This window comes from Pseudorca crassidens, chromosome 2 (genome assembly GCF_039906515.1).
Source record: "Pseudorca crassidens isolate mPseCra1 chromosome 2, mPseCra1.hap1, whole genome shotgun sequence".
Taxonomy (NCBI): Eukaryota; Metazoa; Chordata; class Mammalia; order Artiodactyla; family Delphinidae; genus Pseudorca; species Pseudorca crassidens.
In genome coordinates, this window is record NC_090297.1 from 149,640,178 (window position 1) to 149,664,357 (window position 24,180).

Genomic DNA, 24,180 nt, shown 5'->3' on the forward strand with positions numbered 1-24,180 from the left:
GGGGCCCCCATTCATTGCACTGTGTGTGATCAATACCGGAAGGCAGGCGAGAATTTCTTTCTAATAACTTTTACGTGGTTATTACCACGGTTACCAAGATGTTCCTTTGACGGACGTCAGAGCTAAGGTCAAGGGACTGTTTTTGTCATCTAGCCCCCTTCCTCCAGGTGAGATAATCTCAAACTTTCAAAGACACATTCCTATCTAATTTTAAAATAATTCTGAAAATAGAAGAATCATTGCTTAACTCAGTAGCCTGTTCTGGTGTTCAATCATCCTTAGCTCCAGAAAGCCCCCCTCTCTGTAGTAAGTCCCCTTTCCTCTCCTGCTCTGTGCGGATGCAGAATAGCCAGGCACCTAGGCAGCACCCCCAGCCCAAGCCTTTGGATGGTTTTCTCAAGCTGATTTGAACAGTAGCCTTCATTCCTCTGTTCGCTGGCAAAAGGAAATCTGACTTGGACACAAAGTGTGCGTGTTCCTCTATTCCCACCCCCTCTCCCAGCTCCCGATTTCCATGAGATGGGGAAGTTCAAGGAACACATCGCTGGTCTGAATGATTTTTGCAACCAGCTTTTATTACTTTCTTTAAAACCCACATAAGAAAGACATTTAAAAAGAAAACACTTTACGCACTGGGCAACACAACAGTAGAAGGCACTCCAGCAGTCATGCCCACCCTGGGAGGGAAGGGACACTCCCTACACACTACTGTTTCGGAGGTAGGGCCTCAGCCTGGGTCCTGGTCTAACTGTGCTTTAGAGAAAGTCTGAATTTTCCCATAGTTTCCTTATTTCATAAACACCACTATCTCTTTATATATAGCTATATGCCTTTATGTATATATGTACATGACTTCTTTTCCTTCTCAAAAATAAAATAGCCACCCCATCAGAGGGAGGTTCTCAGCAGCATTCACAGCGGTTGCACAGGATCCATGCCTTCTATTCATGTTAAAGACATGCAGCTTGAAGAAAAGAGGACTCTGCACCCACCCCTGTCGATACACAGCAGGGAGAGAGATTTTTTTTAAGCGGGGGACGTGATAAGGCTGAGCAGGAGACAGCAGATAACTAGGGTTTTTATGATGTAAAAAATCTCTTTTGAGCTGCTTAACTCGTCCTGTTTTTGCAGCTCTGAAGACTAAGTAGTTTGCATGATGAGGGGTCTGCATTCCTTCTGTGATCAGGGGCATGTGGACTCAGCAAGGGTCAGGGAGGGAGGGAACTGCTGAGGCTACACAAAGAAGTGTGGGCTCAAACCAACCCAACAGGGACTTGGGAAGGCAGAGGACGACAGAGAAATGGTCTCTCAGCGGCTGACGAAGAAATGGTCTCTCAGAGGCTGCACTGGAAAACTGGCCCCGCTTTGAAAGTCCAGAGTCCTTCTCCTCTGTGCAGGAGTGTCTCTGTAGTCCTGGCTACCGGCTTGAATTGTTTGGCTAGTTTTAAGTTTGGACCTAAGCAAGGAGCCAGTACACATGTAGAGTTGGGAATCTGATCCGCCCTGTCCAGGCAGTTTGACCTCACTTCTTGGAAGTCAGAGCCCAGGACCTTAGACGGGAAGGAGGTCTGCGACCCTCGTCCCATACCTGGAGGGAAGATTCTCCTGGCCTTGTCTCCCACACTGCCGCGGTCCACTTCCTGGCAGGAGCAAGCCAGCAGCAGAGCCTCAAGCAAATGCCCCTGCTCCGGTCCCTCTCTGAAAACAAAAAGGCACTGAGGTCAGCAGGAGGCCAGCCCCACGGCTGGCCATTCTTCGAACATAAAGGTCTCCAAGTTGGCTGAGTTGGAGGTTCCCCACTCTGTACTCAAGGCAGCTCCTCTGGCGGTATCTGGAGATCCCAGAGTCCCAGTGGGAGGAGCGAGGCAGTGCTGGAGGCCAAAGGGAAACCAAGGCAGCCAGGCCTCCTCTGCTCTCTAGCCCGGGGAAGGCTGAAGACAGCTTGGACACCTTTAGCTGCAACATGTTTTGGCTTTGACTGCCTGATTTCCGTACTCAGCAGGAGACTTTAAAAATGGTAAATGGCTGGTTTCCCTTTGGTGGAAACACAGGAGGATGATGGCAATATTAAATTCAAAACTGTAACTCAGAAACAAAGAGTTGTTGACAAAGATATGGCTGAAGACCACACATACACAGATATGTATGCCTTTGGGTTTACATGGGCTCAGACTTTTGGGCCATCAGGGCCAGGGCCGCTGCAGCTTCTCTGGAAATTCCTCAGGCAATCTCAGCTTCGGTGCTCCTGACCCGAGCCAGTGGCTTTATGACCTTCCCTTAAGCATGAACAACGGGCACCTGGGGAAAGTGGGGGACAGTCCTTTTATGAGTACTGTCGTGCTCTCAGGGGCTCAGCTCAGACCTGCTAAAGGAATATGCTACAATTCTTGGACTCATAAATAAGGGAACCGTGGATGGCAAATAAGAAAGAAATTGAAAAAGAATAAAAGGCAGAGAAAGAACATATATCTCTAAAATCTTTTTTCTTTCCTTTGCCGGCTGGTGTGGAGAGAGGCAACTATTTGGTTTGTGAAAGGCTTGCCGATGGTGAGAGGACGTGGCGGAACGTTCACACGAGTGAGCGCTGCTCCTGGGCAGCGTGCAGAGGGCACAGCGTGACGGTGGGCAGGCCCCAACTCCACGCACACACGTGTCCATCAGAGATTTTGTGCCACGTCTGGAACTGCTGGGCGGGCACAGATGCACCCAACAGAGGTGTCCTGAGAAAAAGTGTCTGTGGCAAAATAACAATTAATAATAAAAATAAATCCGTGGGCATCGGGAGAAGAGGAAGCAGGACCAGCTAGGCAGGTTTGCCCTGGGATTCTCTTAAGGCCTCCTCCAGTTTCTGCCTAAACTTGTCATACTTCTTCTGCACTTGTTGGATTTTGTCCTGCTCCTCCTTTTCCAGGATTGTTAGGAAGTTCTGGAGCTCGGGGATGGAGAAGGCATCCCACTGTGGGGCGAGAGGGAGATTGGGGGAGAAACAACAGGAGACAGGTTAGTGGGCGCCTGATCTGAGGGCCCCTGCTGTCCCCACTCTTCACACAGTTTGCACATGGTTTGCTACTGAGTAGGCAGATGCGACAAATAAAGCTTGGGGTTTCCATGCCGCACCAGCAACAGAATTTCAAATCCTGGCATCTCGTGGCCAAGAGTTACTCGTCCACAAGCCACATTGTTATTCAGAGAATCAACAATCTTAAATTTCTCTGTAGCCGCTGAGACCTTAACAGTGATGCAGGAGCTGCCTGGGACCCAGCTGTCTGCTTTGGGGTGATCAGCAACAGGCTCCCAACATGCGGACCCTCAAGTGGCACCTGGAGGAGAGCTAGACTTGGACTCAGGAGACTGGGTGTCAACCTGGCTCCACTGTGTGGCCTTGAGCACATAAGTCCACCTTCTCAGCCTGTTTTCTCATCTGCCGTGGAATGAGGGTATGTGCCTCCCTTGGCTGGCAGAGCAGATGATGAGATGAGTCTGTTGCACAGCTCTGCAGAGCCTGGTGGGCCTGGGGGACCTGGCCTCTCAGGAAAGAAGGCAAGTCTGACTTCTCTCAGGCTGACCCAGGAACTGAGGCCCCCATGGGGCCAGGGGTTTCGACTCCTAAGCTCTTTGAGCACAAAGGAACATTAAGGTTTATCTGGTTTAATCCCCACATTGGATAAATGAAAAAACTGAAGTCCACAGAGGGAACCACAATCACAGACACAAGCACCACAATCACAAAGCTTATAGCAGCAAAACTAGAACTAGAAGCCAGGCCTCTAAACCCCCAGGCCCGTGAGCTTGCCACGGGCCAGCAGTGTTCAAACAGCTTCAGCGGAATACTTTTTCCAAACGAAATCTTCCACTATATAAAGCAGATGGAAAGCAGAGCTGCCTGGTGGAGGCCGGGAAAGGACAGGGCCCCGCTCGCCTGGACCCCCCCAGATTTCCACAGTGGCTCCCAAGACTGCTTCCCCGAACCCCAGGCTTCCAGTGAATGCAGTGTGACAAACTCTGTGAGAGGCACCCTGTTCTCGGTCACTCTTCTGTGACCCCACCTGCCACGCAGCCCAGGCCGCGGGGGCCACCAGCTTGGTTTCACCTCACTTCACACCACAGACTGGACTCCGGTGAGCTTCCCTTGGGGGATCGAGGTCCGCTTTGAAGAACCAGGGAGAGACAAATGACTCAAAAATACCCATGCCCAGTGGAGCCCAGGCCATCCTGGAGCAAAAGAACCTGGGTGGAACACAGGGAGTTTCTCAGCGCCCATCCACCCTGAGTTTTCAGAAATAAAGCACATGAAGTCCTGTCTTTCCACAGGCCTTGCCAGACACAGGCCCTGACTTGCTACCCCAGGGCGCTTACAATCCTGGCTTAAATGCTGAACCTCAGCCAGCACTCACCCCAGTCCAGCTGCCTCGAGACATTTTCCTGCTGTGCTGGGTGGTGAGGCTGACCCATGCCCCCCAGCGTGCCCGCAGGCTGGCTTTGTGCACCAAACAAAGGGTCCCAGACCTACCTCCACCTCTCCAGTTTCGTTCTCCTTTAGCACGAAGCTGAGCACATCCGTGTCAGGCCCAGCGAGTAAGCGCAGGTAGAGGGGGCAGTCCGCAACGGAGAGTTTCTGGAAGAGCACTGCAAACCAAGAGAGGGGGCTGGGCGCTCATCTTGGAAAAGAAGGGCAGGGGCTCAGGAGGGGTGGGACCGATTGGAAACGCAGAGGCTGGTGTTTCTAAATGGAAGTGGACATCCTTTCAACCTAACGAAATGAACCTGACAAGAATAAATAGGGTAACAGCCTTTATCTTCGGTGTCTGCTAGAGTGTGAAGCATGTTTCCATTCACATCATCCCCTAAAAGATTAGTAGGAGTGGTGGGCGGTTCCGTCCCATTCCACAGATTAGGAAGTGAGAGCCCAGGGTGTGGTTTTCCTGAAGTCACGCGTGGAGGGAGGGGCACAGTGAGCGGGCAGAATGTGCGTGTGGCCCTTCCACAGACCTAATGCCACATGGATGGCTGGGCGGAGGTGCCACGAGAGGCCCAATCCTCCCACTCCAGTGTGTTGGGGAGCACAGACGGACCTGGGAAAGGTAGTTTCTGGGTGGGAGCTAGCTCTCTCATACCTTGCCCGTCCTTGTGTATCCGCTTAAAAAGTGCAAACTTCTGGGGACTGTCCACGACCATGAACTTCTTGAGCAGCCCCTGGATGACCTCACTGACCGTGGTGGTGCTGCAGATGTGCAGCTGCTTGATGGCGTCCAGCGGCAGGTAGAAGGATGTCCGCTTGTCCGTGGTTGCTGCCAGGTCCACTTCCTTGATGGCGTCGTAGATGGACGGCGGCCGGATCCCAGCAGGCACCATCACCGGCCGCCGAAGTCTCAAATGCACTTTGATGAAACCCGTGTAGGTGCCGTCTTCGCTCTGCGGGGTGGGGGGCGGGGGGGAAGTCATGTGGGGTCCGGGAGGGTCTGTGTTGCTTGATCCTATCTGCCACTCCGGGCCGTGGCCCCAGATCCGGTGGGCTGCAGAGGCCTTTCCTAACAGCAGTGCCATCCCAGTCAAACACCCTCCCGACGGGCTCAGGCTGCCTGCCCCAAATCCCCTGTCACGAGGCAGATGCCGACTGCATTTGGTGGGTCCCCAGGCCAAGAGGCAGGGTCTGGAGTGGCCTCTCTAGTTTGCCCCGCCAAACCGAGGAGGAGCAGGAAGCCTCTGTAATAAGGTCCTCGGAGAACAAGCGCACTGGATTTTCTCCTGCATCTCTTTCCAAAACCCGGCAGTCTGCAAGACTTAAACCCAGGCCTATCCGCGACTGGGTTTTCTAGCGCCCCACCCGGCTGAAGCCCCAAAGAGCCAGTTGCTGCCAGCCACCAGCAGGGGGCAGGTTTCTTCTACTGTCTCCTCCCCTCCCCACTGAAGATGGCCTTTCCAAACCTGGCACAAAGTCGGTGCCCTCCCCTCTCTGAGCTCTGCACAGTCTAAGGAAGCTTCCCCAGACACAGGCTGTAATGACCAAGAAGGGGAGGAGGAGTTGCTGCGAGCTCCCCTTGCCCAGGGCCTCCTGGGCCCTTAGTCACTTGTATATCATTTAATTCCCACAAGCGCTTTGACAAATGGGAACTGATATCTCTATTTTACAGTGAAGCTCAGAGAGGTTAAGGTTTCCCAAAGCCACAAGTTAAAAACAGGAAGAGCCAGAGACTAGATGTGGATCTTATTCTGAAGCCCATTTTATTTCCCTAAAACACACAGAGACCCCTGATAACCCAGGCTCTCAGCTTCACACAAGCCTGGAGGCCTCCAGGAGCCCAAAGAAAGGGGAGGGCCCTGGTGGGGGTATCCCCCAGGATGCAGAGGGAGAGCAGGGGAGCCACATCGGCAGGGGCTATGGAGCTGGAGGGGGAGAGAGGAAGGGGGCGGACAGTGTGGGGCAAGCCCCCTCACCAGCTTCATGCCCAGGCAGTTCTTTTCCCGGGTGTTGTAGCTGTCGATCTTCTGCTTGATCTCCTGCAGCGTGGGCGGGCACCACGGCTCCTCTGGGGGTTTACACTCATTCTGAAACAGACACAGATGTGAGGGTGGATGTACAGTGGCTCTCAGGATGAGGAAGGAAATGACCTCGTCCTCCCAAAGTCCTCTCCAACCGAGAATAAGTGAGCGCCAGCCTCACGCAGTGAATGGGATGGACTCAGCCTGAGAAAAATCAAAGGTCAAACCCCTGCGCAGCCAGCTACCCCGGGGAAGTGACTTCCATCTCTCTCGGCCCCAGTCTCCACACCTGTGAAATGGGGGCAATACCCACCGTTCAGGCTTGTTGCAAGACCAAGGTGAAAAAGCCCGGCACACAGGCACTGGGTGTGAATCTGGTGAATCAGCAGAGCTGTTTTGCTTATGGAGGGTGTCCATTTAGATGCTATGGGAGATGCAAAGAAATGCAAGCCATGGCCATCTCCTCAAGGAAGTAACAGTAGAGCTGGAGAGACAGGAACATACACGTGATCCCAGTATATGCTGATGGGAATGACAGCAATTCTCCCAGATCGAGAGGACCAAGGGCACATGGACATTAGTCCAGGCCCCATGTCACTGGCCACAGCACTTTGCACATAGTAAGAACACACACACACACACACACACACACACGCGCGCGCGCACATACATATTTATCAAATGAATGCATGAACTAGTGGGGGCAGGGGGCGGTAGCCTTCCCTGATAATCGAGGGGATAAATCTCCGCTGGGGCACGGGGACAGCCAGCGTTTACTCAGCACCTCCTCTGTGCCGAGTGCTTGGCTTGCATTATCTCAGTTAATCCTCAGAATCCAAACTGCAAGATAAGAGTTTATTACCCACATTTCACGGGTGACACGACGGAGACTCGGAGGAGTTTAGGAACGTGCCTAAAGCCCTGCAGTCAGCCTCTGCAGAACTAAAAGGGATGCCAGTCCGTTCTGCTGTGTTCTTCCCATGACATCACAATTTATTCTTCTGACTGCCCCCCGACCCCCCGCACCCCCTCTAGGAAGAAGGAAGCCAAGGAGATGCAGGTCGATGTTGTTCACACTGTGGACAGAATTCAGGGGAGAGTTCTGGGGTCTAAGCAAACCTGTCCGTCTGTCAGTTCCCTGGGCTTCTCTCAAGTCCCTTGCCACCCACCTTCCCTGCTTTGTCTTCACGTTGTCCTGTGTGGCCGGGAGTGCAGGAGCCACAGTTTGGGGGAATAAATAGGTCAGTCAAAACCTGCCAAGAATTTGCCTGGTCTTAGAAATCTAGCGGACCCAGGGTGGGTCAGGATTCTCCTCTGGCAAATGAAGAAACAGGCCCAGAGTGGTGGGGCAACCGCGTTCTCCAGGCTGACATCACCCAGCACTGCCCTGTGGGTGTCTGGTTTGGTTGGGGAATTTCACAGCCATGCTGCCGTCACAGCACCACCCAGCTGAACATGTCAGGCTCCCATGGCAGAGCTGTCCAGCCTCCTCCCTCCAGCCCGCCCACGGGAGACAAGTCACACTCAGCAGGATGCCTTCACTCCCCCCTCCCACTTTCCAGTCCCACAGAGCCGATAAGATGTCAAGCTCTGTGGCTGCCGAGGGGAGCAGGCGTGGCCTCCCACACCCACCCCTCAGCATGGAAACGAGCTGACATCCTTTTTCCATCACGGCATCTTCCGCTGGCCTGTCTGCTCCCCTATGTACTCTTCCTTGAGGATCTCGATCAGAACAGCACTGTACACTCACATACCTTACACACTACGTACGTTATTCCTGTTTTACAGATTACAGACAGAGGCTCAGAAGGGTTAAGAAACACGCTTGTGGTCCCACCGCTAGTAAGCATCTGCGTTGGTCCTGGAAACAAGTCCATCAAAGTCTGGAACCCATGCTCTTCTCAATTCCATGTGGTCACCCTAGGACAGCCGCTTCAGCCACTCCCATAGCGATCACTGAAATTCCATGCAACGGGGCTGGGATGAGCAGTCGCTACACCAAGACCTATAAGTTACGTGACCTGTGAAACGTTCAGTGGGTCCCCAGAAGCCTCAGGACCTGGGGCCACCGTGTCACCTGTAAAGATGTCAAGGAGGGACTTCTAGCCTCTGGCAGGAGGAGGCAGGCGCCAGGATGCAGGGCCCACCCTTTTCCTATGTGGTCACTCAGGTCTCTGGAACAGGACCCTGATTTCATGGAGGACCACCCAAGGGCAAGTACTCTCCAGGGCATCTGCCATCTTCTTGAGCTGAGAAGCAAGTGGTGTGAGCCACACAGAGAGTCTTCTTTCGCTGTCGACTTATTCACCCAGGGACCATCACAGTGGAGCTTCTCACTCCTCGTTCCTCCCCACTTAGTTCCTGGAGGCCCTGTCCCCAGCACCCACCCCACTGGGCACATCTCTGTGGGCCCAGACGTGCCTGCTGCCCTCTGGGAGCTTCCAGTCAGAAAGACCAGTATCCCGTTACCAATACATACACTCCATTCTGTCCGTCTCTGAAACATGCAGGCTGTTGCTCCTTAGGGGTTAGCAGCTTGCTCGTACTTATCTACAAAAAAGAGTTAGAAGCTCTGGAAGCTCCTGGAAGATCTCTCATAGTTTCCAAATGAGCTAGAGCCATTTCCCGGTAAGAAAAGGCAGCTGCATCATGGCTTTCAAAGGCCAGTATTCCAGCCTGTTTTTGAATACAGTAAGAGTCAGAGCTGCCTTAACCTAAGGTTTTTTCTTCCTGTTCTCTTTTCCTGCAGCAGATAACCCATCTATTCCCCCCTTCCCACCACAAACCTGGGGAAGTGACACAAGTGGCCGCGGGCACCCTTTGCAGGACTCACGCAGAAAACAACCATCCTGATCTCCATCCCGTCTGGGAGTGCCAGGAGCCCTGTCTGGCCAGCACACTGAATCTCCCGCCCTGGGATGACAGCACCCCTGGCTGCTGCCCGCACCAGATCTGGCAGACAAGATCTGACCATGGACTGAATGAATCACCTCCCAAAGCAGGCCAGCCAGCCAGCCAGCCAGCCATGGCTACGGGAGTGCACTCTTTCCCATCCTAGAGATGGTAGAAAACCTCGACCAGTGCTTCTTAAACCCGGCTGCACGTGGACTCCTCTGGGGGATCTTGAGAAACACAACACCTGGGCTCCATCCTGGAGATCCGATTTAATTGGTTTGGGGTGCAGCCTGGGCAGAGGGATTTAAAAAAATCTCCCAGGGGATTCTAATGTGCGGCGACGTTGGAGAAGAACTGGTATAGACCCCTCCCAAGCAATCTCAGACCTCAAGCGTCCCCATCCAGCTGCAGACTTAACACTTTTGCACTCACAGATATGCACTGCCCCCAAAGGTTTACCGAGAAGGCAGTATCCAGGGTGTGAACAGATCAATAATATTGCGATCTTCAGAGGATAAGTCAAAGACCCCGCTTTCTATTCACCTGCCAGATTCTCAAGTTCTCAGAGTGAAAGATTTGTCTCCATCTACGGGTACAAAGCTAGAAACCAGACAGAGTTTTGTCTCCTGGGGTGGCCCAAGATGGGGACAGAATGGGGAGCTCACTCTGTTGTGATTTTAAAGATAACAGGCATTGCCCTGTGAGGTGTCTCTCCTAGGAGGCTTATACATCTCAGTGCATCTGGCATGGGATGCATCTGCTCTGATTAAGCTCCTGGCATTGGTGGCAGACAGTTGAGCTGTTCCCAATGCAGCCAGCACATCCAGGGCACTGGTGAGAAGCAAATTTGTGTTCATAGGTCCTAACCCCCAGGGTCAGGAGTGGGCTGAGGAGAATGTGCTGGAACCATCAGATACATTCGGGCCCATTTTTTTCTGGACCTAAATCACGCAAACCTCACTTTTGCCAGAAATTTCACTTTCCCTTTGAGACTTCCCTGGTGGTCTAGTGGTTAAGACTCTGTGCTCCCAATGCAGGGGGGCCCAGGTTCGATCCCTGGTCGGGGAACTAGATCCCACATGCCGCAACTAAAAGATCCCACGTGACGAAACGAAGATCTCACACACAGAAATGAAGATCCCACGTGCCACAACTAAGACTCAATGCAGCCAAATAAATAAATACATATTAAAAAAAAAGAAATTTCACTTTTCCTCTTTTTAAACTTGTCAGCCTCTTCCTCCTGCACACAGCTTTCACCATCTTACTGCTGTCTGTCTATCTGAAATCTTTCACCTGTCAAGGCCTCTCTGACCACCTCAGCCCTGCACGATGATGACGATGATCCTTGACTGTTATTAACAGGCTAACTATGTGCCAGGCACTGTTCTACTCACTTAGCATGTATCAGCTCATTTCATCCTCACCACAAGTTTATGAGGAAGGTACTATTATTATGCCCATTTCACAGATGAGGAAATGGAGCCCCAGCAAGGTTAGAGCTAACCTACATCCAAAACTAACACTATACTATCCTGCACTTAAATATCCATCTAATATTATCCTCCAAGTAGACCATCCACCTTGGTTTTTCTTCCTAACTAGACTGAAGCTCCTTAGTGACTTACATCATACTTCTGTCTCTTCTCCACACCCAGTGGCCCTGAGCATGAAGCAGATAATATATACGCTTGCTCAAGAAACTTCAGTGCTTCCCCATTGCCTACAGGGGGAGAAAAATGATCTTGCTTTCTGCTAGGAATTATAGTGCAGTATGTCTTGGATTGCCATTTGGACTGAGTTCTGTGAGAGAAGCACCTGTCTGCTCCACCACGGGGTCCCAGAGCTCAGTTCCAGCTTGGCACATGGTAGAGGCTCAGGCAATACCTGTGGGGTGAACATAAGCGTGTGTTCAGGTTGTGACTCCCATCACTAACAAAGTGATCTTGAGAGAGTTGGATCATGTCTTTAAGCCTCAGTTTCCTCATCTATAAAAATCCTTTATTGCCTCATAGGATTGATGCAAAGGTAAAACCAAATGAAATAATGGGTATTTTGGAAATGATTGAACCCATCCAAAAGGCATGTACTGTAACTATCACTCCAGGCATACAAAGTCCTATCTCTGTTAGCCAATTTCATTTCTCACTTTCCTGGAGCACTTCCTCTGGATTGGCTCACATGTCATAGGGTTTGTTCATTCTTTTCTCTACACTAGTGCTTGGCAAATTTTTTCTGTAAAGGGCCAGGGAGCAAATATTTTAGGCTTCGTAGGCTATCCAGTCTCTGTTGCTACTCACCTCTGCCACTGTAGCAGAGAGCGACCATAGGATGAGTGTGGTTGTGTTTCAGTAAAACTTTATTTGTGGACTCTGGCCCACGAACAGTAGTTTGCCCACGTCTGCTCTACACTGTCATTTGTGCAGTTTTTCTGCCTAGAATACATAGCCCCCATCTCCTCTAGTTCCATCTTCTCTGTGTAGTTTCCTGAGAAAATTTCTCTGGCCCACAGCAATCTCCTCATTTTCTGCTCTCCTAATCTTTTAGGTTCCTGACATTTTAATTCCCAAATGGAGAAAGGTATACAGTATACAGGTTTGTACTGGTCCCCGCCTTTCTCCTAATATCATACTTGTATCAAGAATCAGGTGTTTCCTGTGTATTTCCTCCCACCACCAGTGTATGGGCCTTTGGTAACTTCACTCTCACTTAATGGACACTTTTCGCAAGTAGACAAAAGCTTTATCACTTCATTGGAGTTCTGCTTTCTCTCCTCCCTTCTCTAATTGGGAGGCAGCAAGCTGCCTGAGGAAGGATGCAGGTGGGCAGCTAAGCTCACTCACCAGCTCAGGGACTCATTTCCAAACACCAGCCCCATGGCCTCAAACCCTCAGATTCCTGTCATAGCAGAGCTGCAAATTCCTACGTGCCATGGACCTCCGCAGCTGCCTGCTAATGTTACCTCCACCACTGCCAGGACCTATGGAGTGGCTTCACAGCCTGTATGGCTACCTTTAGCATCTGATTATATGCTGCCTTTACTGTTTCATTATTGTTTCACCTGTGTCAATCCCATCTCCCCAGTTAGATGCTCCCTGGAGGGAGTCAGACAGGATATCTGATGATTATTCTTCTTTGGCACCCTCTGCAGGGCTCAGCGGAGAACTGGGCTGACCTCCAAGGACGTGTCAGAAAAATACCTGTTGCTTGCGTGGCAGGGAGAGAATGGACCAGCCTAGGTGATACTCAGCCCAGAGCCCAGCGTGGACAGTAGTCAGGTCCAGGAGCAGCTCATACCAACCTGCACCCCAAGAAGCAGATGCTGAGAAGGTGTGGGCTGCGTGGGGCTGTGGGCTTTGGCTGGAAGCCTGTCCCATGGCTCAGCTCTTTGCAATTTCTTGGTGAGAATGAACGCAAGCCCATCCAATGACCTGTGACTTCTGGTGAGTCACTTTCACTCCTGGGGCCTCAGTTTCCTCATCTGTGAAATCACTAAGCGAGACCAGCAGAATTCTAAGGCCCCTCTGCAGCTCTAAGATTTTACACAGAAGATAGGATAGGGTGGTTTCTTTCATCACTGCTTCCTCTTCTGTTTCAGAGAACTGGGTGTGGGGATGGGGGCCTCTGGGAGGAGAGCTGGGAGCTCAGCAGGTCTGCACTGCAGCAGTGACAACTGGTCTACAGAACGTGCCTAACGCTTCTCTTCGACTTGACTTTGCTCCTTACTCACCACTGGCTTTCTCTACTCGTCCGCCAGACCCCACGTTGGCCAAGCTCAAGTAAGGTCCACACCTTCTCAACTCACACAGTTCAAGAAAACAAAACAAAAACTATCCCGGAAGCTGGTCACCACGAGCCTTTGCCACATTTCCTCTTTCTTAGCTCTTAGCAAATCTGTCAGCAGCGATTCTTTTGCCCCTTGGGTGGGAAGCATCTCCAGGCCTCTGTCTGGGATGAGAGCCTCAGGCATCGGCTGCAGGAGAATGACCACCTGCAGACGCCTTCTGCCCAGCAGCTGGCCTGACCCAAACACCTGCTGTCTCTGTTTGGCGCATCCTAAGTAGGACCCTCTGAAGGAAAGGGGCAGGCACCTGTCTGTCCAGGCTGGGCACACCCTGCTCGATGCTCAGATCACATTCAGGGTTCATTGGCCCCTTTGTGATGGCCTCAACCAGATGGGAAAGAGGAAGCCCCATGGGGCTTCACTACAGGGCCCCATCCGAGTCCCGATGGCCGTGTTCTGGAATGGCTTCCCCAGCCCCACCCAGGGCAGTGAAGGTGTTGATTCCCACAAGTCCCTCTATGGAGCTGTCCAATGTCCCGAAATAAAAGAATCAAATTCCTTAACTGTGTTCCCTGATAGGTTATTCCCAGCAGAGGAAGGAAGGAAGGATGGAGCCATCCATACAAGCAGAACCATGTGGAATTTGAGCTGCTCTGGGGGGATGTAGAGGAGGAGCCTTGAAAACTAGAGACTGAAGTCCCTAAAGACAAAACTATGGAGTGTGGTCAATGTAGACAGTCAACAGCAACTGACTGAATTGCCCATGGGTTGGGGACTGTGAAAGGCACCTTGGGACTTGAAACCCATGGGGTGTGGTCCCTGTCCTTGGAGCTCACAGGTTATCTGAGGAGGGAAGACAGAGACACACATACATGGACACTGGGACAAGCACAGCACAACAGGGACCAGCCTCGGCGGCTTCCCAGGCAGCCCAGCCCAGCTCCGTGTGTGCGGGCGTCATGTCTGTGGACTCTCTGGGCTGCCAGCATGTCCTGGAACCTGGGCATGGCGTCCCTCACCCTTTCACTTGGCCACCTCTGTCTACTGGCAGGAGCACGTCACCTGGGGTGGCAGGAGCCCCACACAGGAAGCTGGGAAAGCCCTGTGGCCCTGGAGCTTCGCACTTAAGTTCAGGCCCTGTAGGGCCTCATTATCATGATAAAAATCTCAACAGCCAGGCGTGCGCAGGGTTTAGCAGTCACAATCTCATTTAATCCTCGAAATAACTCAATGATGGAGGTATGTTATTACCCACTAGGCCACGCTGCCTGCACATCCAGCCATAGGTTGGCCCTACCCTTGGTCGTCTGTGAACGTGGTCAAGTCAGTCTCACTGAGACTCGGGATGCTTTGCCTGCGAAACGCAGATAAGAAGGCCTTCTTTATACATTTACTGCAGAGACGGAATGAGACTGCACATCTGGAAGTGCTTAGCACAATGTAAGTATACAGCAAGCAGTCAATAAACGCCATGGTAACTACCAGCAGCCTCAGTAGTCGTTCATCTGGCAAAGGGAAGTCTGACTGGTGGGTAGTGATGCCATGCGGGAGTCCTCTCGCCTTAACCTTGGCCCCTGACAGGCCTTTCAGCCTGGGCCACATTATGACTCTTGTTCATGCACTTTCATCCTCAGGGCTGTGGGCCCCTTTCTCCATAAAAAAGTCTTGGAAATTATATTTTATGATTGGTATAAAGACAAATATATAAATGTCATAGATTAAAGTACTTTCTTCAACCTAAAAGTTCATTTCTTTCTCCTGATTTTAAAAGAAATTAAAACATGTTTGTGGGCCCCTGAAGTGCTGTGGGCCCCTGGCACTACATGCCCACTGTGTGTCCCATGGATAAGTAGGCGGTGCCTTCAGCTCTGAGTCCCAGGTAGGGTGACTAGCTGTCCCAGTTTGCTCGGGACTGAGTTTTCTCAGGATGCAGGACTTTCAGTGCCCAAATCAGAAAGTCCTGGGCAGACCAGCACATGTGGTTACTCTAGTAGCCCCAGGTATCCCCTCTCAGTCCTAGACGGACACCCGCCCTCACTTTTTCTGTCTACTGCAGGCCCCAGGGCACAGCTTGTCCTTCTTTCCTCTGTAAAACTGCATCCTTGTACTCTACCCTGGAGGTTTTCTTGACAGTCCCTCCCCCGACCCCACCCCCCACCTGGCTGTGGCCTGGACACAGGTGCTCTGGCTGCCTCTCAAGATCAGCACACATCCCTGCAGCTTGAGCATAGAATAGAAGCTTCCCAAAGGCAGAGAAAGACTTGTTCACTGACGCAGTTCCCGGGACAGGGCCTGGCACACAGGAGGGGCCCTTAAACGTTTGCTTAATGAACTGAGTAAAACACAAAGAAGCAATAAGACGCACACATGCACACACACACAAAACCCAAAATCGAATCTATGGAAATGAAAGGTTCCAGAATTGTATAAGGGTCCTATAGGGCTCCTGCTCCGTGGCACCCATCTACTTCTGAGACAGTAACTGGAAATCAGAGGAGACTCCTGCACTCTGACTGTTTCGGAGGGTAGATGTTGCAAATCCCTTCCATTTCTGTTCTCCCCTCCCCTGGACCGTTACGAAGCCCCCCTTTTTTAGTTCAGAGGTCTAAAGTGTGAATCCAAGCAGAATAGGGTGCCACCTGTTCTACTGCAGTGGCAACAGGAATTTTACCTTGGGGCATTTTCTTGTGCCCTCAACAGTTTCTAGGGCATGAGAAGGTCTTTTTTTTTTTTTTTTTTTTTGCGGTATGCGGGCCTTTCACTGTTGTGGCCTCTCCCACTGCAGAGCAGAGGCTCCAGACGCGCAGGCCCAGCAGCCATGGCTCACGGGCCCAGCCGCTCCGCGGCATGTGGGATCTTCCCGGACCAGGGCACGAACCCGTATCCCCTGCATCGGCAGGCGGACTCTCAACCACTGCGCCACCAGGGAAGCCCGAGAAGGTCTTTTTTCAGGTTAGTTTTCCTCACTGGATTTCCTGCTAGGTCCCTGTCTCCTTTCAGTCTCCCTGACATCTTAGTTTGATCATTCAGTCTGAGACGTCCTCCTCCTCATCTGAGAGAATTTGCCCCCTGGAACTGATATATCTTTGGGGGATACTTTCCTTAATCCACCACTTCTATCTAGAATTAGCGGGCTCTTCGACAGCATAAGCTTACACCCCAATATTATTCCAGCACTGGTTTCATCCTCTATATAGTAGTGTGAGTTGTGTCTCAGCCTGTCTCCCTGACTAGACCATGAGCATCCCAACACCAGGAGTTGCACCTTTCCCATCTCTGTATTCCCAGAGAACCCAGGACCAGAGCACTGCGGAGTGAATTAGGGATGATGGTGGGCAGGGGGAGTGAGTGGGTTCCAATAACTCATCCTAGACTCCAGTCTCTTCAAATGCGAGACTTGGCTCTTTTAGAATCAATTTAAAGAGGATTCCATTGCAAATCATACGTCTAACAAGGGATCACGATCCAGAATATATCAACATCAAGAGCCCCTATAACTCAACAATAAAAAAACAAACAGCCCCATTGAAAATGGACAAAGGACTTGAATAGACATGTCTCCAAAGAAGATGTACAAATGGTCAATAAGCACATGAAAAACTGTTTGAAATCAGTAGTCACTAGGGAAATGCAAATCAAAACCATGGTGAGATGCCATCTCACACCTATTAGGGTGGCTATTTTCAAAAACACAGAAAATAACAACCTGTGTGCATTGCTGGTGGGAATGGAAAATGATGAAGCTGCTATAAAAAAATGGTATGGCGAATCCTCAGAAGATTAAACATGAAATTACAATATGATCCAGCAATTCCACTTCTGGATATATACCCAAAAGAAGGGAAAGTAGGACTTGAACAGAGATTTGTTCACTCATGTTCATAGCAACATTGTTCACAATAGCCAAGACATGGAAGCAACCTACTGATGGATGACTGGATAAACAAAATGTGGTACAAACACACAATGGAATACTACTCATTCATAAAAAGGAAGGAAATTCGGACACATGCTACAGCATGGAGGAACCTTGGAGACATTACGCTAAATGAAATAAGTCAGTCACAGAAAGACAAATACTTTATGATTCCACTCATATGTGGTTCCTAGAGTAATCAAATTCAAAGAGACAGAAAGTAGAATCGTGGTTGCCAGGGGCTGTGGGGAGGAGGGAATGGGGAGTTAATTGTCTAATGGGTGCTGAGTTCAGAAGATGCAAAAGTTCTGGAGAGGATGGTGGTGATGGTGGTACAAAAATGTGAAGGTGCTTAATGCCACAGAACTATACACGTAGAAATGGTTAAAATGGTACATTTTACATTATATGTTTTTTCTTACAATAAAAAAAGAAGATTCCAAGGGCAGGGGAACCTGGGGGCCATGTAACCAGTTCATGGATTCACCTGGTTCCCGTAAAGTTGGGAGTGTCCCTTACTTTCTATATTCCGGGAAAGTGAGGAGTCGATCCTACTTCTAAGCAAGGGGGCCCTCATCCCAGGACCTCCAGGACCAGGCTCTTTTCCTAGGCCTGGCCACTCTCCTGCCAGGTGCACTACGAAATGGCTGAAGCCTAGGGATGACCTGGACAGCCCAGCCTGGCTCAGAGGAACAGCTGCAGCTAGGAGAGGGTCTCCTAGCTTCTTATACGACCCTCCAGAGAGGAGCTCGGGTGCAATTCAGAAGCCTGGGCTCAGAGATCTGGAACGGGCCTTGAGACGAACAGTCCAATCACCCACATTCTGCAGAAACCTGAATCGTTAGGCGATTCAAGCAGTGGGCACTTCCCACCCTGCTTCAGATGGTCTCCTCGCACCCCGTCACAGCCGGCCACGAGCAAGGAGCTACCCCGGCTTTCCAACCTCACACATCCTGGAGAAATGGATGCGACAGCAAAAGGAAGATGTGGGGCAACACTGTCTCATCTTTTCTGTGCAGGCCACGGAATCGTGGAATTCTGCTGAAGTCGCCGAGCTGGGAGCTCGCAATTGGCTTGCCTTCAGAGTTTTCCATCCCCACCTCCGAATCCCTTCCTCACTCTCACCCTAGTGGACATCTCTGCACAAGAATGCTTTGACCACAGGGTCCCGCAGCTTCTAGGATCCCACGTGCTCTGAGAGCCATCAAGCCAAGCCCTGCAGAGTCACGGGGCCATGAGAGATGGGCGGCTCTAGGAGTCCAGCTATTGTGTTCTAATCACAGGTCGTGGGTGCCGGGACAGCAGGCGCACCTTCTCCCACCACGTGCTGGCTCCGGCTGGGGCCGAGCCTCCGTAAATGATTCAGAGAATTCCGAGGTGGTGAGCAGGCGCGTGGGAGCCAGTGCCAGCTCCCCGTATCCCTGCACTGCCACGCTCGTTCAGAGGGGAGGGGCGGCTGGGACACCCGTGGCACTGCCCTGCTGCGGGGAGTGGCTCCTTCTCGGCTCCCCTCTAACTGGAAGCCCCGCCTGTGCCTTCATCTTTGCTGGCTGGGCTGGTGCTGGGTGCTGGAGCCTCGCCACTGGCCCACACACGCCCTCTTGTCCCTGCGCTGCCTGCCTGCCCTGCTAACCCAGCCCACGCTGGTGCTCCGGGATTACTCTGTGATACTGAAACGTGTCTTAGCTGGTCATTGAGTAGCTCAGAGTCTTTCCACGTGTGTGTCTTCTCATTGTATCCTAAAGGCTCAGGGGCAGGGACCTCTGGTTTCCTGTCTCCTAAATGGCCTGGTAAAGTGCGCTGTCCTCAGTGACTCCAAGACGAATGCTGCTGACATGCAGCTGCATCTGTGAGCATCTCCTGGCCTCACTGCTGGGGCTTCGGTTACTTGGGTAATTCTGGAAAGAGCTACAGGAGAGGCGGCATAGCTTAGGGGCTGGGAGCTCTGGCATTAGACTACTTGGGTCCAAGTTCTGGATCTGCCCCTTACTACTGTGTGACCCTTGAACCCCTTCAGTGCCTCAGTTTCCTCACTGTTAAATGGAAACCATATACACAGTTGACCCTTTAAACAACGCTGGAGCTAATCTGCATATAACGTACAGTGGGCCTTCGGTATCCTGCATCCGCGAATTCAAATAACCACAGACCATGTACTACAGTAATATTTACTGTTGAAACCATCCAAATATAAGTGGCCCATGCAGTTCAGACCCGCGTTGTTCACGCGGCAACTGTAGACGATGTGAGGATTAAATGAGTCCATACACTTAGAACAGCGCCTGGCACACATCAAGGCCCAGGAACTGACTATTACTATTTGACATTCTAACCATTTCCCAGCAGAACCCTAGCTCCTGCCCTTTCTCTGTTCTGTGAACAGAACCTTACACCTCCACGCACCGCAGTCAAGAACCCCACCTCACGTCACAATTCAACACCCATCTGCATTCCTCGAAACAGCCTTTATAATCCCAAGCCCAGGAGTTCTCCACCCATTCTCACAGCCAGATGCTGGGCCCTCTTTAGCAATTAGTCTCCACTGGAGGGGCAAGTCTCCCCATTTTACAGAAGGAGAAAGTGAGACCGAGAGCAGTGAGCATGCTTCCTGAGGTCACCCAGAGTGAAGGTTGAGGGCTTGGGTTGCCAGGCCCAGTGTTGGGCCCACTTGAGGGCCTGGGGCCCCCGCCCACTCCACCTGGGCTGTCTGAGAATGCTCAGACTACTGGGGTCACCAAACTGGGATCTTCACTTGCTTAGAGTTAAACTGGGAAAGTTAAACAAATGAGAAGTGTATTGATTCCTCCCCCCTCAACCTGCCATTCCCATGGCTGAAAGGCAGACAGGAGAAATCCATCAAAGCGGGCTCTCCCGCCTCCCCACATGGACCCCTCTGCCTCAGCCCCCCAGGGAGGCCCCACTTGAGGAAGGACCACACCAACACTTGCCAGCAGGTGCCAGGGCCTGGTTGCTTAGTAACCCAGCCCTGCCTGCCCTCATCCTCCAAGGCAAATAGCTGAGCAATCTCAGATGGGGTGGATGGAAAGCTGTCCTTGCATTTTCTGCTCACTCAGTGAGATTTTTCTTTTCAGAGTCACTGGAAAAATCCATTGATTCCTCACCCAGAATCTCAGCAAGCTTCCCTTTCTCACAGTCCTGAGATCCGTTTTCACATACTTTGCCTAAAGTGCTGTGTGTGTCCTCCGGGAGCCCCCGCTGCCTCTTGGGGAAAGAAACTTTTTGAGGAAGAACCTCCAAGCTCCCTCCTCCTTTATCAAACACGCATTGAATGCCTACCATGTGCTGGGGACACGATGATGAACAAGATCTGGTTCCTCTTCCAGGAAAGTACAGCCCATCAAAATGAGGGATAGGGGAGAAGGATACACCAGTGTTTTGGGAGCAGAAAGAAGGGAGCATCAAGTTGCAACCGGAAATGCTCTCTAAACACCCTGGACCCATCAGCTCCCGCATCCTCCTCGCTAACTCACACTTTCCCAGCCATGTGTGACTCCGGAGTTTAGGCCTGCCTACTGCCTCTCCACGTGTTCTGGCCAACGGAGGGCCCTGCCTCTCATACTCTCCGCGGCAATGCTGGTGCCCTGTGGTCCCAGCTCCCCTTGACGCCTGCATCACGGCACGGGGGACAGCCCAACACCACTCCTCACTCTGCGGAGAGCCAGGAGATGAGAAGGATACAGAGGGGCTCACGGACTGGAGGCTGATGAGGTGCTGGTGGCAGAGTATGGCGACCAGGTTTCCCAAGACCAGAACAGGGAAAAACGGCCTGGATTTTAGCATCAGGAAATTGGCTGAATGAGAAAAACAGCTTCCTGCGGCAGGTCACCAGATTAGAGCTGGGAGAGCTGAGCTTAGCTGGAGCCTTTCGGAACTTGACTCTCACCCGAGATGCCATGTGTGTGGTGGGAAGAGCATGTGTTTTGGGGTCGGGTGACCGTGGGGTGGGGGCCTCGCCCTTGGCTAAGCCCCTCTCACATACTACCTCATTGAACATGCCAACCTTTCGGCTTGACAGCAATAGAAATTCTGCCAGTGTGGTCTGTTAGGCGGAAACGCTCTGCTGCCGCCCTCCCTGATTTTTTTTGCCTCGAACTGTAGCCTCATACACAGCAGGGATCCAACCAGCTGGAGTCACATTGTCTAGCACCGTGGACAAGGGAGGACTGATGAATGGGTTGGAGGAGGATGGTGGTAATGAGCACAGCTTCCCTCCCTGCCTGTGTCAGTTATATGCAGGCCTGCTCGGAAACAGGGGAATGGCTGTAAAGACCCTTGACAGTCTCCTCCAGCTCCAGGAGTCTCTGCTTTTCAGAGGTTAAGTCAATCTCCTCCAACCCTCTCAGTGGCTGCTGCAGCTCTGTCACTGCCAGCCTGTCCCCAGCCCCCTCCTAAGCTATGCCCCAGGCTCTCTGATTCTGGGAGCTGCTGCCAGGTCCTGATGAGAGTCACGTGGCTGCAGGGCAGATGCAGCGTGTCTTCCCCCTGGATGACCCTTTGCTCAGGGGCCCCCATCCAGACACTTCATGGGTGGGGAAGGGGGGCAACTAGGGTCTGTTACACAACGTGGCTGGGGCCATAGGTCTTTAAGTGTGGAGACTGCATTTTATCCATCTCTGTATCTCCCAGCACCCCAGTGCTCGGTGCTATAAGAAACTTAAAAACACAACATTTTGATTGAGCCCAGGCATTGTGGGGCCCTGGATGCTACATAACGAGCAGGAACGAAGTGTGGGCTTTGCTCTGGAAGCAAACGGGGGGCTCCGAAGGCTTCAGGACACCAGACCGATATGCCATCGAATGCAGGATATACAGAAGGAGAAGAAACAGGATGGAAACTGGTTAGGTGACCTCCTGGAGCATCTAGGGGTGAGGTGACAAGCCCCCAACATAGGGCAGGGTGGGGGACAGAAAGGAGAGACCGACATCTGTGACACTGTGGAGGCAGAAGCCACAGTGACAGACTGGATGGAAGGGATGAGCGGGGAGACCCCTGAGGTTTCAAAGCTAGGGAGGGGACTAGTAGGGTGGGGTAGAGACAGGGAGAGAAATCAGTCATGGGCAGAGCTACGAGTTGGTTCTGGACATACTAAATTTTAGGCATCTGAGGAGCATGGGAGACCTCCAATAGGCTATAGGAAATCTATACTAGGGACTTCCCTCGTGGTCCAGTGGTAAAGAATCCACCTTCCAATGCAGGGGATGCGGGTTCGATCCTTCGTCGGGGAACTAAGATCCCACAGGCCAAGTGGCAACTAAGCCCGCACGCCACAACTACTGAGCTCGCGCGTCTCAACGAGAGGGCCTGAGGGTTGCAAACTACAGAGCCCACGTGCTTTGGAACCCGCACGCCACAACTAGAGAGAGAAAAAAACCCAAAAAACCCACACGCCACAACTAGAGAGAAGCTCGAGTGCCGCAACGAAGATCCTGTGTGCCGCAGCAAAAGACCCCACGTGCCTCAACGACCTGAAGCAGACAAAAAAAAAAAAAAAAGTATTCTAGAGCCAAGAAGAGAGGTGAGATGGGGGATGTAGGCTGGGGAGTGATAAGTAAAGCTGGGGTGGGGTGGGAGAAAAGAAGAGACAGGGACCAGGACAGCACCAAGGACAGAAGCCACAGGCTGAGGGAGGGAAACCTGAAGTTTTCTGCCACTACAGCTTCCTTCTTCCTCCCGGCCCTGAACTTAAATGCTCCTGATTTTTGGCAAATTTATCTGGGCCTCTTATCCGCAGAGAATATGCCAGGCCAGGACCGGGATGCTACTTTATGGGTAGATTGAGCCATCCAGAAGAGGAGACCGAGGCCCTAATGAAGACAGGTCTGGGTCCTCCACACAGGAGGATCCCCAAGCTGGAAAGCACACAGGTGTGTGTTACCTGGCAAGTCGAGAGCAGCAGAGGGATGGGAACACACGCTGCTGGGCACCCAGGCTGGGCCCGACGATGCCTCCCTTTCAAGCTCATGGGGTGGAAGCTGGATCCAGAGTCCAACCTGATGGTGTAAACTAAGAGCTAGGATTCAAGGTTGACACCAGTGTAAAATCTTCCTTTCTCCCTAAACTGCGTGGGTGAATGGCTGTTGCATGCGCCCTGAGCTATAACTGGAATTGCTTTAGAGGGAAAAGCCAGCTGAGTCAGGATAAACAGTCTAAACTTGTGAAGAGAGAGGGGTGGGTGGGAGGGGAGGAATCTGGAACACAAAGGTGAGGATGTCTTGGGTAAGTCCCAGGTGGTCCTGGAGAGGGGGCTCATGTAGCCATTCAGGCCCCCTTCCTGACCCCACCCTAGGGAAGTCCTTACAATTTAGAGAACTTGGTAGTCAGGATCTATCCCTGCCAGTCCCATGAGAAACTGGTAAGAAGGCTCTGCTCCCATGCGAAGTGGTGAGGGACTCTCAGATAAAGAAGAAGGACAGGCTCGTATCGCACTCGCTAAAAGGACCAGATGAAGCGCCTGGGTCTGGAGGGTTGAAGTGTTTTGGCCACAGCCCCTCAGTTAAGAGCTGGAGCTGAGATGAGAAGCCAGGACTTTGCTTACAGTTCTGCTTCCGTTACATCACGCATCGGTCATGATCACCAAGGGCCGTCCCCTCAACATCCCTGCTAGCACGTTGTGGTGAGAGTAATGGGGACCGCTCTGAGCAGGGACCCAGGGGCTCTGAGTCCTTGGTCTGTCTCTACTTAGCTGTGTGACCAGGGACAAAACCCTTTACCTCCTGGGCTTCCAGCCTAGGAGGCTCTCTGGAATCTGTGATAAATGCTCGTCTTGAATTCCAATTGAAGTCATCAATTACCAAACATTTCCTAAACTGGTGGTTCCCAGACTTCAGTATATATGAGAATCACCAGGGGGAAGTATTAAAAAAGCAGATTTGAGGGTCCTACCTCCAAAGATTCAGGAGCCAAGAAGTCTAGAGTGGACCCTTGACACTCCATTTTCAAAGAGTGATCCAAAGAGAGATTCTGATGTCAGTAGCCAGGGCAAACCTTGTAAGCACCACTGAAGGCTTCGGATGCTACAGAGGAACCGGGGCAGTGCTGAGTAAGGAAAAGCATCTGTCCTCAAAAAGTTCCCAGTGTAGTTGG

The 24,180-nt window shown here is 51.8% G+C and overlaps 1 protein-coding gene across 2 annotated transcripts in view; it reads right to left on the reverse strand.

The window, feature by feature from the left end:
* Positions 1–554: 554 nt before the first annotated feature.
* Positions 555–24,180, reverse strand: part of RASSF5 (Ras association domain family member 5) — a 71,142-nt gene continuing 47,516 nt past the window's right edge. For both annotated transcript variants that reach the window (XM_067729181.1, XM_067729182.1), the window contains 4 exons: positions 6,436–6,546; positions 5,115–5,412; positions 4,511–4,626; positions 555–2,956 (listed from right to left, as the gene is read on the reverse strand). In XM_067729181.1, coding sequence (XP_067585282.1) covers positions 2,804–2,956; positions 4,511–4,626; positions 5,115–5,412; positions 6,436–6,546 — 678 coding nt within the window. In that variant the 3' untranslated portion in view covers positions 555–2,803. The remainder of the gene's footprint in view (positions 2,957–4,510; positions 4,627–5,114; positions 5,413–6,435; positions 6,547–24,180) is intronic.